The sequence below is a fragment of the Pipistrellus kuhlii genome, unplaced genomic scaffold (assembly GCF_014108245.1).
Source record: "Pipistrellus kuhlii isolate mPipKuh1 unplaced genomic scaffold, mPipKuh1.p scaffold_m20_p_22, whole genome shotgun sequence".
In the NCBI taxonomy this organism is placed as follows: domain Eukaryota; kingdom Metazoa; phylum Chordata; class Mammalia; order Chiroptera; family Vespertilionidae; genus Pipistrellus; species Pipistrellus kuhlii.
In genome coordinates this window covers 5,519,361-5,533,575 of record NW_023425521.1, presented here as the reverse complement: position 1 = coordinate 5,533,575, position 14,215 = coordinate 5,519,361, and the positions used below count along the sequence as shown (strand labels likewise).

The following is a 14,215-nucleotide window of genomic DNA, read 5'->3' as shown; positions in this document are numbered from 1 at the left end:
ACTTCTGTGGGTACATGTTATAAGGAGCCTGGGGACCCACAGCCGGGGAGGGGGCCTGGTCCATGTAGGTGGCACTGCCTCCGGCAGAGTCCGCAGATGTCACAAACCTGGAGGAGGAAGCAGAGCAGAGCCTCTGAGGCCGCTGGCATGGGGAGGGGGGTGCCCTGGGCACTGGCCCATGGCGAGACCAAGGCCGGTTCCCTCCCCAGGGCTGAGCCGGGTGTTAGGGGGAAGGGAACGCTAAGCCCTTGGACGGGAGGGGTGGCGGGGAGGGGTGAGGACAGCGGGGAGGGGGTGGCGGGGAGGGAACAGAGGCAGCGGGAGACCAGAGCTGGGCCCCGGGCACTTACTCAGGGACCACTTGCTTGATCTGTGGCTTCACGTACCCGTCCACCGCTTTAGCTGCCGAGAGGGGAACGGGGATGAAAACCAAAGTTCTCAAGTGAAATCTCCCTTATGAATCACATCTTTTCTTAGGATAGGGCAGCACAGCCACCTGATTTAGCTTAGGATCTGACACCAGCACCTAACACTTCAGTCTGGCAGGACGGCCTGGCACAGGGAAGCCTCGGTCCTAATACTGCCCGTGGAGAGATCTCCCAAGGTGGCTCCCATGTGCTTACGCCGACTTCAGACCACAGAAAGCACAGGCTTCCACACAGGCCGAAACCCAGCACTAACTGCCTACTAACGGGGAAAGGGAAAATCCTTTAGGACCAGCAGGAGGAGGTCAGAGGAGGGGCCAGTCTCCGTCAGATACAGAAGCATGTTGTCACACATGGGACGGCCCCAAAGAAATGGGAAAGTCTTGGGAAGAGCTGGTCTCCTTGTCACGGGAGGTTTTCACGAGGAAGGTATACAAACGTCAGGATAACGGCTATGTATAACCCAGGGTTTATCTACTAAGAAAACTGTTTACACATCATCAAGGAAAAAGGGACTCCAAAAGAAAGATAAGCGAGGAACATGAACGCACTTCACAGGAAAAAATACAAACGGCCAACGTGTAGACGTTAAGAAACACAGGCTCTGGCGCTAGGCTCCCTGAGCTCCGATCCCGCGCGGCCTCTTCCTAGCTGTGTGGCCTCTGCCAAATCACTGACTTCTCGGGGCCTCCGTTCCTCAGAGGTGAAAGGGAGACAGTAACTGCTTCACAGACCCCTTCTGAGGACTAAATGAGATGCTCCATCAAAACGTGCCCAAGCCGAACCTGTTTGGCTCAATGGATAGAGCATCGGTCTGCGGACTGAAAGGTCCCAGGTTCGATTCCGGTCAAGGGCATGTACCTTGGTTGCGGGCACATCCCCAGTAGGGGGTGTGCTAGAGGCAGCTGGTTGATGTTTCTCTCATTGACGTTTCTAGCTCTCTCTCTCTCTCCTTTCCTCTCTGTGAAAAATCAATAAAATAAAATAAAAGTGCCCAAAAGTGGACCTGGTACTCAATAAGCATTTAACAAATGCCAGCCATTACTAGAATTGTACTTAGTATTGCTGCCATTATCATTATATGAAAAGGTGCTTTGACCTTACCTGGAGTCAAATAAATGAAAATAAAACCTGAGATGTCATTTTTATGCCAATCAGAGCCACACCTGAAACTGAGGAACAGGTTTTATGACTGGCAGGAGGATGAACGAATTCTTTTTTTCTTTTTTTCTATACTTTTCTGGACATTTTATAATAAATGCATAACACTTTTAGGCTCAGGAAACAAAGCCATCTCTGATGTGAGAAACAAAATTTTGCCTTCCTAATTTTGTTTGACTTAAGCTTGTGTTAAAAGCAAGTTGTTCCCTTCAATTTGGCACCTGGGGTTAGCGGCAGGCGTGCTTTCTGTGTGACTGCAGAATACAGCCCAGGATTTACATCTGCCCTGGAAAATGCTTAAGTAACTGCAGGCTAACTGCGTAGATTTCCATGCAAGACAGACACACACACACACACACACACACACACACAAATAACCAAAGCACAACAAAACCAAGTCAGAATGCGAACATTGTTACCAGTGGCAGGCTCGCAGGGGACTGGTGTGTAGTATTTGGAGTACACTTCGTCTTTCGGCCGGTCGGGGAACACGTAGATAAGGTAATCCAGGTCCCCCAGGCGGTCGGCCAGGGACCGGATGGAGAAGTCTCTGGTGGTAAAAGGCATCAGATTCCAAAACATTCTTTCCTCTAGATCAATAAAGAGAATAGTGATGTTCTAAACATAGTTTCTGAATAAGAAATCTTAATACCCACATATTCTACAAATTAAAATTGTACCCCCTCCAAAAAAAATCTCCATTTAAAAATAACGACAGATTATAGATCAAATCTGTTTTAAAAAATTAATTTTTAAATGTTTTATTGATTTTTTAAAACAAAATTTTAAGAGACAGAGGAAGGGAAAGGGGGAGAGAGAGAGAGAGAGGGAGAGGAAGAGAGAGAGAAAGGAAGAGAGAGGGAGAGGAACGGGACAGGCGAGAGGGAGGGAGGGAGAAACATTAATGTGAAAGAGAAACATCTGATGGCTTGCCTCCCATACCCAAGGATGGCACTCGACCAACTGAGCCAGGGTTGGAGTGGCTGGTTTTTTTTGTTGTTGTTGTTTTGTTTTGTTTTTTAATATATTTTATTGATTTTTTACAGAGAGGAAGGGAGAGAGATAGAGAGCCAGAAACGTCGATGAGAGAGAAACATCAACCAGCTGCCTCCTGCACACCCCCCACCGGGGATGTGCCTGCAACCAATGTACATGCCCTTGACCGGAATTGAACCTGGGACCTTTCAGTCCGCAGACCAACGCTCTACCACTGAGCCAAATCAGTTTCGGCTGGAGTGGCTGTTTTTAAAAGCCACGGGGAGCTAGCTGGTGATGCCTTCACCCCTTTCCTAGAGATCCAATGATCTCCCTAGGTGGCTCCAAGTTAAATGTCACTCTGTCCCTTTCCAGAAGACACTTCTTGACTCCCTGATACCCTGTACAAAAGCGTGTAAGAAAGCTAGGAAGCAGGTCCGTGGCCAGAGGACACGTGAGCGCTACTCAATGCCACTGAAGTCTTCAAGCCACACAAGGCGAACGCGGAAGCTGCTGGCGCCTTATGTGGGAGGGTCAGAGGGAAGCACTAGCGTTCTTGGGTGAAAATGAGCAGGGACAATGTCCTCGGGTCCGTGAGAATACAGGAATCACGAAGGTAACTTTATTTCTATGTGAACGGCTCCAACTTATTCCAGTAAGTTTCCACTGAACCACGCTCAAGGTTGAGTCGTGAGAAGGTGGACATCTCAAAAGGGAAGCAGCGGGGAGTGTGCCCAGGACACTGTGGCGAGCAGCTCCATCAGGGTTATCCATCTGCGTTCCTCAAAATGAGGACTTGTGTTTCCCATGATAAGATGGTACACAGGCTCTGGTATCACCGGCCGCTGTGTGCTGGGTGTGCATGTGTGCTTCCCACAATCAGTGCCGGCCCCAGCAAAGCACACGGAAAGTGCATGCTAACGTGACCTCGAAACAAAAGCAGCTCACCGGAGCCCTCTGGCCTCTGCTCTTAAAAAGGGAGGGGCACTCACGAGAATCAAACTTCCACGCGATGGTGATCCCGCCAATTTCAGAGTCGCTGAATCTCAACAGGAAGGTCCCATCGGGCTTGTTAATGAGCAGATCGTGGGCCTGTTGCTTGTTCACGAAACCCAGAATGGCCCTGGATCACAGAGGTCAAAGGAGCGGAAGCAGAGTGTGAGTTACTTTATTTTATTTTATTTTTTTAACCGTAGAGCTGGGTCCATTCTCACTTTATGGCAGACGCAAGGAAGGACGATGCTCACCCATCGTTCCAATGAGGCTTGAGATGCTTTTTCAACACCTCCATCACACCATCAAACCACTGCCAGAAAGTGTAATTCCGTCCTGGTAAGTTCTCCTGATGGGAGACACAACGATGAACGCAAGAAGGCAGAGGGAAGACTCCGGATAGTGCCTGTGTCTACATTCACTGGAGAAACCAAGTGGAAAACAGACACCTACACTGTCAGAACCATACAAATAGGAAGGCCTGCCTGAATTTCCCCAAATGAATGGTCCAACAACAACAACAACAAAACAGGATACGGGAGGAAAGAAGCAAACGGGGCAAAACAGCCCCCACTGCGAACACTTCTACCTGGCTGCCTGGGCCTCTGCTGTCTGTGATGTGGACTCTGGGACCAAGAGCTTCTAAGAAACGCAATATTTAAGGCTTTATCCCAAACTCTCTGAATCAGAGCCGGCATCTTAGCAAGATGCCCAGGGGGCTTGCACATTGGAACTGGGTTAGATCCCAAGGCCACAGAGATGGCTCCATCCCACAGCAACATGCAGTTCTTGGATTCCAGCGAAATTCCTGCTTCCCCTATCAAAACACCTTTGACCGCCAGCCAACACGTTGGCCAACTGCTTCACACACAACCACTTAAAACATGTACACTCAGAGACTGCGAGATCTCGGCACGAGGGTGCTTAAAACACCGGGGTGGAGGTGGGGGGTGATGGTGTCGAAAGGAAAACGAAAGTTAAATTTCCAATCGAAGATGTGACAGGGATGACATCCGAATGAGCAGATGCTAGAGGAAACGTGTCCCCCATCAGCATCCACGTGGGTGGGCTGGGTCCACGGGAGCCTGGCTTTGCATCTCACATCAGGGCACATCGGAGTCAACGGGACAGCCGTGGCGTTCTGATCATCGCCCAAGCTGCACTTCTCCCGAGTTCCGAGAATGCTTCCTCGGCTCTGCTTCCCTTATAAAACGCACTAGCTACACACAAAGCCCGGTTTACTTAAAATTCGAAGACGTCATTTTCTGCATGAAAAGTATGTCGTTGTCTGTCCATTCAGGAGCTTCCCATCATTTCAGGTGCATTGTATCAGACAGGAAGCCCGAGGGCCCAGGAAGGGAGGTTTCCGGTTGGGAGGGACTGATCTCGGGGCGGCCGGCGGGTGGCGGGCCCTCACCCTGTTGAACTGGGACCAGGACACGGACATGCTGTTGTAGTCCTCCAGGTGGCTGCTGCTGCCGTTGAACAGCTTCTGCGCCAGGAACACGAGGTTCTCCTTGGTCAGGCCCCGGTTGCTCTGCACCTCGGCCTTGAACTTCATGTTGAGCGCCTCGCACAGCTGCGGCCACAGCACTTTGTCGGGCACGGCGAAGGGCACCCTGCCCTGAGGGGGAGAGAGGCCAGGACAGTATGAGAGGACAGTTGCATGATTTGTTTCCTCAACCCACGAAAGGAGAACCCTGGTGGCGGGGTGGCGGGACAAACGTTTGTCTGACTGGGTCTGAGGATAGGTTCAAACTCTCATGGGGTGTGCGGTTCTGGAAGGAAACTCAGGTTCATGTCGCCTTCTTTGCACACGATAGAGAGGGCAGCCTCGTGCTGCGGACAGTGATCTGTAAGTGGTCCAACCCGGCATTGTCACAGCCACTAAAGCAAACCGTGACCGAGGTCTGGCTGTAAGCTCAACGGGACCAGAAATCTAAAACACTGACTCTCTAGGTACAGAGCGACAGAGAGAGACTGTGTGTGTGTGTGTGTGTGTGTGTGTGTGTGCACTCATACATATGTGTGCACAAGTGAAATCCTTGCCTTTGAAAACTTCTGCCAAGAAAGAACTCTGGCTCAAAATGAAACAGCTTACGGAAAAATAGAAACTCTGAGTCAGCTTTATTAAAAACAGGTGAGAATATGAATTTGTAACAAACTGCTTTTCCTTCCATTCAGCCATAGTACTTCATTTTAATGATCACAACAATATTTTTGAATCGGCAATTCCTTCACACGAAGTAAACTTTTTAAAGTGCAGCAAGTTAGACAGTGAGGTCTCTTTCCTATTCTGTCCCCTAGCAGCCCAACTCCTCTTCCCAAAGGCATGCAGCATAGTTTCTTGTTTACACCTCCGAAGGCATTCTATGCTGGCCTGCAAATACATACAAAGGGAAATTTTTTTTTCCCTTTTAAAAAATACAAATGGAGCCAAAACCGGCTCAGTAGATAGAGCATCTGCCTGAGGACTGAAAAGTCCCAGGTTCGATACCAGTCAAGGGCATGTACCTTGGTTGTGGGCATATCCTTGGTAGGGGATGTGCAGGAGGCAGCTAATTAATGTTTATATCTCATCAATATTTCTAGCTCTCTATCCTTCTCCCTTCCACTCTGTAAAAAGTCAATAAAATATATTTTTAAAAAATAATAAAAACATTAAAAAATCCAAATAGAAGCATAAAGTGATCCACATGTCCTGCATCTCCCTTTTTTCACAGAATACTATACTGGGGAGACCTCACATCAGCATGTAAAGAAATTCCTCATTTTCATTTGTGGCTGCTAACTATTCTACAATTAGAGGCCAAGTACACAAAATCTGTGCTCAGATAGGGTCCCTAGAGGCTGCTGACGTCCGGCTGGGGCCTCCCTTCAGTCCATGCCACCCCTGATGGACAGCACACGTCATAGCGAGTGATCAAACTGCCGATCGGTCAAACTCCCGAGGGGACACTTTGCATATTAGGCTTTTATATAGATAGATATGGACAGGATACTATTACAAGTAGCTACATCAGGGTTATACATCCGTGTTTCTCAAAATTAGTACTTGTGTTTCCCGTAATAAGATTTTACACAGGCTCTGGCATCATCTGCTGCTTTGTCATGGTGTACAGTTGTGCTTCCCATAATTAATCCTGGCCTCAGCATATAGTGAGTACTCACTGAAGTGTATGCTAACGTGATCTTGCAACAAAAGCAGTTAACGTTAATGGAAGAAGAAGAATATATTCAACCAGACCCCCATAGATGGACATCTATGTGTCAACCTTCAACCTTCAGCTAAGCAATGCTGCGATACGCTTATATCGTGGCATATATACAAATGTATCTATAAATTCCCATGTATTTCAAAACAGCGTAAAAATAAATGCACCCTAACATTCTGAAAATGTTTAAAAAAATGCTTATTTATTGAGACAAGATACGTTAGCAATGGCATGCTGCGGGGGGGCCCGCAGTGGCCGGGGGTGGGGTGTGTGTGAGGTCTGTGGACAGGCAGAGAAGGGAGGAGAGATGTGGCAATCCTATCCAGCAGGCTTATCAGGACAAGATAGAGGCAGATCGCTTTCAAAAAGAGCCTCACACTCAGGGTGTGTAGCACAGCACAGCAGAATTTCTGATAAGAATCTCACCTCGGAAGCAAATACATTGTTCTGTAAAGACAACTGTTGAGAATGTAAGACTGCTCCCGTTAGAGAAGAACATATGTTTATGTCCCAAATAACAACTAGACCCCTTCAGTCATGCTTTTACAGGCTAACCTCTCCTGGAAACACACGTAGAACGGGGCCTCCTGACATGGTGTGAAAATGCCCAGCAGGCAGCACGCCCGGGGTGTTCAGAGAGCGTCTGGGTGCATAAACCCCTGACATCGTGTTTTTACCCTTGGTCTCGTGGTTGGCAAAACTTCGGCTCGCGAGCCACATGCAGCTCTTTAGCCCCTTGAGTGTGGCTCTTCCACAAAATACCACGGCCTGGGCGAGTCTATGTTGAAGAAGTGGCATTAGAAGAAGTTTAAAAAAAATGTGGCTCTCAAAAGAAATTTCAATCGTTGTGCTGTTGATATTTGGCTCTGTTGACTAATGAGTTTGCTGTCCACTGGCTTAGGCAAAGCATCTCATTCTTCATGAGAGACCTGGGATGAATCACAGAACCTAACATTTGGAAAGTAAATGTCACCCTTTCACTGGAGGGAGGATGACAGGAAGCAACTTCTAAGCCAAAGGGACCTCCTGAGAGGTCTCTCTAGAAGGAACCTGGGAGTCCCAACGTCCACGTATGGCTTCACCCACGGAGTCAAAACAAAGCTTCCTGAGCACGGCGTCTGAGACAAGCATTTTGTGCGTTATGTGGTTTATCTTCCCAACAACCTCATGGAGCATTATGTTTCCGGGTGGCAGACACTGAGGGGCCTTAAGCCCAGAGAGGGAGAGTGGCTTTCCCACAGCCACAGAGTGAGGACACGGTGCGACGTGCCCTGAAACCTTGGCCTGGCTTCAAGCCCACCCTCTTTCCATTTTCTTTTCTTTTTAAAAAAATATATTTTATTGATTTTTTACAGAGAGGAAGGGAGAGGGATGGAGAGCTAGAAACATCAATGAGAGAGAAACATCGACCAGCTGCCTCCTGCACGCCTCCTACTAGAGATGTGCCCGCAACCAAGGCACATGCCCTTGACCGGAATTGAACCTGGGACCCTTGAGTCCGCAGGCTGATGCTCTATCCACTGAGCCAAACCGGTTGGGGCTCTTTCCATTTTCCACACACACTCCCTTCTGTCTCCCACCAACAGAAACAGCGTTTCCCTTCGTCTATGCTCTCGTGGGGATAGCACGTGAGAGAGATTCACGACACCAGCATCCAGAGCTGGAGGCCGGAGGTCCGCGGGGCAGACTCACAGACTCTGCGAACGCGTTGTCCCAGAGCACAGTGGCCGTCGCGTTGTTGTCCTGGCTGCCGTGGACGATCACCACCACCGGGAGGGACAGGGTCTGCAAAGACACAGAAGGGCTGAGCGCCCCTTCTCTTCTTTTCTTCAATCACAGTATGTTCATTCTTCTGCAAGTTCCCGCACGTGTCCCCTGGGACACAGCATGGAAACGGCTCCGATAACGACATGACTTTTCCATCCACACTGGCAAAATCTTAAGACAGTTTAGATCTGGTAAAACAGATTTTATTAGGTATTTCTGAAGGATGGGCTAAGTTCTCTAAGTGACACAGAGAACAAGAGAGAGAAGAGAGAGTGTGGCCCGGCCGGTGTGGCTCAGTGGTTGAGCATTGACCCACAAACCAGGAGATCACAGTTCCATTCCAGGTCAGGGCACAAGCTTGGGCTGTGGGCTTGATCCCCAGTAGGGGGCGTACAGGAGGCAACTGGTCAATGCTTTTATTCCATCATTGATGCTTCTCTCTCTCCCTTCCTCTCTCTGAAATCAATAAAAACATTTTTCTTAAAAAAGAGAGAGACCTCTCAGCATAACCATTACGGCTTGTTGCAGCTTAGGTTCTTACAGGGGTATTTCTTGGATCACATGATCTCACACATCTAGAGGAAATAATGAACAACGTAAACTGATGAACAAAAACAGACCCAGAGAAAGAGAAGCAGCGATCAGACTCTCAAACCTCAGAGGGAAAGTAAGGGAGGATGGGGGTAAGGGGAAGAGATCAACCAAAGGACTTGTGTGCATACATATGGGCCTGGCCAGTGGCCATGGACAACGGGGGTTGTTGGGGGGAGGGCATATGTAGGGAGGAGTTTGGGATGGGAATGGGGGAATAAGGACAATTATGTGAGACCATAATCAATTTAAAAAAAAATTTAAAAAAAAGAGAGAGAGTATGGAGACATTTTTTGGGGGGAGGTGGAGTGGGGGGAGGAGGAGGGTGAAGCAAGTAACAAACATCCATCCTCACTTTCATCCATAAAAAATGTTTAAAGAGGGACTGTGTGACCCAAACCATTCTCGTGGGATATAAGTGCTCAGAGACACCGGCTGAGGGGGGGCTTTACCTTGACTTGAAAAACCAGCTCGTTTCCACCAACACTGAACTGTGATTCGAACAGGATTGTAAATTTCTCTTCCGTCACGGACTCTGCCCCACGACGGTCCGACCTCTTGATGCGTTTCAGGGACTGCCGAGGAGAAAGCTAAGGTGACACGGTCCTCGGATACACAGGGAGGATCTGCTCTTCCCCGCCCGCCACCCTCACCATGTTCCTGAAGTGGGCGCTGAGCGTGCCTGTGGCCTGGTGGTACTCCATCACACAGCAGTTGTTCAGGATCTCGCCACTGTAGTCACTGCAAACCAGAGAGAGACGCCGTTCAAACCCACGCAGGGTCTCAGCTCACAGCGGGCAGAGATACGCTCGGGGTCGGAGGAACCACGGAAGGTATTTAAAACCTTATGTCCCGCCATGACTGGTTTGGCTCAGTGGACAGAGAGTCAGACTGAGGACTGAAGGGTCCCAGGTTCGATTCCGGTCAGGGGCACAGGCTCCTGGGTTGTGGGCTCGATCCCCAGTCGGGGGCGTGCAGGAGGCAGCCGATCAATGATTCTCTCTCATCATTGATGTTTCTCTCTCTCTCTCTCTCTCTCTTTCTCTCTCTCTCTCTTCCCCACTTCCTTCCTCTCTGAAATAAAAAATACATTTAAAACATAAAAAAATAAAAATCTGTCATTTAGAAGAAAGGTTAGCTCCATGAAACATACAAGAAATAAATATACATAAAATATACACAGGGTTTCGACTAGGTGAAACCCAATCACACTACCTTCACAGAAGAACCCCTTCTGTTCGTTCTGAGAGCCAGAGCGGCCAGAGGGGCGGCTGGGGCTCCCACATAGGACGGCTGTGGAGAGCAGCCACCGTGTCTGCACAGGTTCAAGCCTCGGACCGATGACAGGGCACTGTCCTCTCGGGGCCACGTGCAAGTCCCAGCTTGGAGGGCGGAGCCCTCCCCGCACAATGACAGCCAACAGCTATGGTCCGAACACGTGGCCCCAGGTACCGGAGTGATGTGGGTTTGACAGAGTTCAGGTGCGTGTAACTGAGTAGGATCGAAACCCACCAGAAGGTTGTCAACATCTTGACCAAGCCCTTACTTTTTTTTTTTTTTTTTTTTAAATATATTTCACTGATTTTTTACAGAAAGGAAGAGAGAGGGATAGAGAGTTAGAAACATCCACCAGCTGCCTCCTGCACACCCCCCACTGGGGATGTGCCCGCAACCAATGCACATGCCCTTGACCGGAATCGAACCTGGGACCCATCAGTCCGCGGATGCCAAACCGGGCCCTTCTTTGCCCTGTGGCATCGGCTGTAAAATAAAGACACGGCGTGCAGTCCGTGGCGCTGTCGCTAGCTCTCCATCGGAGCGGGCAGCGTCCCACCCAGACCCAGCTTTCACTCCCTTGTCTGTCTTTTCTCCATCCTGCACCGCCCCCGCTCAGGGCCACCGAACCTGGCTGAGCTGGCGCGGCACATCCGGCGCCTGGGGACCGAGCGTGCCCTGGCCGCGCCAGCACCCACAGAGAGCGCCCGGGGGAGCCCTCCTTCCCACGGCCAGGCCCCCGGGAACGCGGCCGAGACACAGGCAGGGACGCACGTACTTGCGGGTGTTCTCGTTCTTGAGCAGCGACTTGGCCTGCTGCTCGCTGATGATGGTGGCCTTCACCTGGGGCGGGTTCATGTGCACGTTCAGCTTCCCCCCCACCAGCAGGCGCACGGTGGCTGCGAACTTGGTCTGGGTCTTCAGCACCTGCGGGGGCTGCTTCTCGATGATGAACGTGCTGCGGGACCCAGGGGCGAGACGCTGCCTCAGGGGCCGGGCCTCCCGCAGGGCTCGGCGGGCAGAGGGAGGGCACGGGGCCTGGGAGACCCTGCGAGGGGATGGCGGGAGGGGAGGCCGGGAAAGGGACTGGGCAGCGGGCACGGGTGCAGGAAGCAAGGGCAGCCCGGGGAGCGCTCGCAGAGACAATGGGGACAGAAGGGAAAGGGTGTGAGCAGGCAGACGAGGACTCCAGTGAGAGCCCTCCCGCCCCCCATCTGCAAAGCACCCCTGCCTCCCCCAGCCAACTCCATGCGGGGCTGGGCGGGGCCGAGAGGCTGCAGTCACCTGGTCACCAGGGCTGAGATGATGTCTGTGATGGTGGCATTGACCTCCGCCAGCATCTCCTCCACGGGGCCGGGGATGGGCAGCTGCTGGCACAGGTGCTCCGCTCTGCGGATCTGCTGCCGGTTCTGCCAGATGATCTCGGCCAACTTCTCACACCTGCACGCCCGCCGCGGGGCCAGAGGAGAGGACAAGGCCTTCACCCCTCCCCCAGGCCACAGGGGAGAGGCGCCCGGCTGGGGGGAGCCCCCCAGGACCCAGCCCCACCTCCCCCAGGAAGGCTTGGCACCTCAGCGCCCACTCCTGTCCACTGGGCAGAGCAGGACAGGGGCTGCCCTGACTTCCAGAAACACAGACGCCCAGGAGGCGGGACCCTGATGTGTACCCAACCAGCCCGAGCACCTGGCCCTGCCCACCCCCAGCACAGTGACCCCCGCCCAGGGAGGGCATGACTGCGGCTCCCAGGTCTGTGTCGGGAGCCAGACCACGGGTGAAGCAAGACCTGCCACGGACAGAGCGAGCGGCTGCACATGGAAACACGGAGCAGAATGAGCAGCTGGTAGACCACCCCGAGCCCCTGCCCCCCTCCCTGCCGGCCCGGCCCCCACCCCCATTACCAGGACTGCAGCACGTCCAGGCTGCCCTCAGGGGGGCCCCCATTCCCGGCCAGCTGCTGCCGCCGCTTCCACTGGATCAGCTCGTCGTCCAGGATGATGGTCTGCTGCTTCCGCAGCAGCTGCAGGGTCCGCTGGTGCTTCTCGGCCAGCTCCTGAGGGGGGGCAGGCTCGCTCAGGAGGCCGGTCCCCCCAACCCCCGCCTGCTCTGCCTCACGGGCCCCACAGGCCCCCTGCCCCCCACCCGGGGTCCCGGCCCCCCACCCGGGGTCCTGGCCCCCCACCCGGGGTCCTGGCCGCCCCTCTCGGTCCCGGCAGCTCAGGACGCGGCCCCCACGCCCGGAGGACGGCCGCCCACTCACCACGCGGTACTGCTGCAGCGTCTGCGCCTCGCGCTGCAGCCAGGCCTCCAGGGACGCCTGCTTCTGCTGCAGGGCCGTCTCCCGGCTCAGGCGCTCCTGCGGGGTCAGCTGGGCCAGCTGGGCGAACTGGGCTGCGGGGGGACAGCACACCCGTGGCCACGGTGCCCGGCTCCCAGCAGGAAACCCAGAGAAGCCACGCTCCCTCGCTCCGCAGACAAGACCCTCCAGGGGACGTGTCGACGGCAAGTCAGGGGTCTGGCAGCCCAGGGCCCCAGAGGAGCCGGCGTCACTGCCTGGCCCCCCAACGCTGAGCTCCCCTCCAGAGACCGGGAGGCAGAGGCTGTGGGTGCAGCTGAGGAGGGTGCTCCCGCCCTCGCCCGCACAGCCGGGCCCAGCCCTCCTCAGCCACCTCGGGGTCCAGCCTGGAGCCACGCTGCCTCGTCTGCCTCGGCCCGGCCACTGGCTAGCTGGGTGGACTCGGGGAACCCCTTCTCTCTCCTGTGCCTCAGTCTCCCCGGGTGCACACGGGGAAGCCCGCTCCCTGCCTCAGCGGGCTGCGTGGGGACAGAAGGCTGACATGGAGAACGCTCAGGAAGCCGCTGGCACGGGGAAGCTCCTGGTGAGAGCTGGTCCTTGCTGCTCCATGGGCTGCAGGACAGGCCTGAGGGGAGGGACCCGCAGCTCCCAGCGCCCCCTCACCCGCAGGCCTGGCCTCCTGGGGAGGCTCTGCTCCCGGCCTGGCCGCCTCCTCCAGGCACAGCTAGCTCCTCTCCTTGGGGGGAGGAGTGTCTCTGCCCAGGAAGGCGCCCAGCACGTGTGTCCAGGTTGGGGCACGGTGAGCTCAGCCGGCCAACAGGACGAGGAGAGAGAGAAGATGGAGAAGAAAGAAGAGGGGGGGAGGGGCCTACACAACAGCAGCGAGACTGGCGCCTCCTGCAGTGGCTCAGCTGCCTGAGCATCCTCTGGTGCCCCCAACAGCCAGGGCACCCACAGAGGGCAAACGCTCAACGTTCTCCCTCTCTGTCCTCAGGTGGGGATTTAAAATTAACTAAATAAGTTAAGAAGAAGAAAAAAGTAGGAATATTCTCTGAGGAAAAAGAGGCAGCTCGCCTCATATCAGTGTGAGGAAGCTCAGCAATGGCAGGAATGGGGAGTCTGAGAGACACAGTTACCGTCGTAAAAACATCAGCTATGAAATACGTACAACACAGGGGAGGCAGAAAGAATCACATAGAAGCACCTGTGACTTCATGACCAGCTTAAGAAATCCAGCATTTCCCAACCAAAGCCACCGCCCACCCCCACAGCCTGCAACCCCATTCCCCACCCCACCCCCGCCAGGGGAGCCGCTGCCCTCCGTTCTGGGGTGATCATGCGCAGCCAATGGCCATTGGGAACTCGCAGGGTCCTTCCTCGGGCTGAGTCAAGGCGAGGTGAGCATCAGCACGTCTTGGTCCAGCTCCTGGCAGGCCTCTGAGGCCCATGTCACCCTGACCGAGGCCCCACCCCAAGGTCACTCAGGCTGGGACGGACCAGAGCAGCTCCGGACCGCCAGG

At 53.5% G+C, this 14,215-nt stretch overlaps 1 protein-coding gene across 2 annotated transcripts in view; it reads right to left on the bottom strand.

Annotated features, from left to right (window-relative positions):
• LOC118726604 (signal transducer and activator of transcription 5B) overlaps positions 1–14,215 on the bottom strand; it is a 63,104-nt gene that overhangs the window by 2,627 nt on the left and 46,262 nt on the right. For both annotated transcript variants that reach the window (XM_036451568.2, XM_045586256.1), the window contains 13 exons: positions 12,660–12,790; positions 12,301–12,452; positions 11,687–11,842; positions 11,181–11,360; positions 9,781–9,868; positions 9,580–9,702; positions 8,462–8,554; positions 4,972–5,178; positions 3,809–3,903; positions 3,554–3,684; positions 2,006–2,176; positions 351–402; positions 3–107 (listed from right to left, as the gene is read on the bottom strand). In XM_036451568.2, the coding sequence (XP_036307461.1) occupies positions 3–107; positions 351–402; positions 2,006–2,176; positions 3,554–3,684; positions 3,809–3,903; positions 4,972–5,178; positions 8,462–8,554; positions 9,580–9,702; positions 9,781–9,868; positions 11,181–11,360; positions 11,687–11,842; positions 12,301–12,452; positions 12,660–12,790 (1,684 nt within the window). The remainder of the gene's footprint in view (positions 1–2; positions 108–350; positions 403–2,005; positions 2,177–3,553; positions 3,685–3,808; positions 3,904–4,971; positions 5,179–8,461; positions 8,555–9,579; positions 9,703–9,780; positions 9,869–11,180; positions 11,361–11,686; positions 11,843–12,300; positions 12,453–12,659; positions 12,791–14,215) is intronic.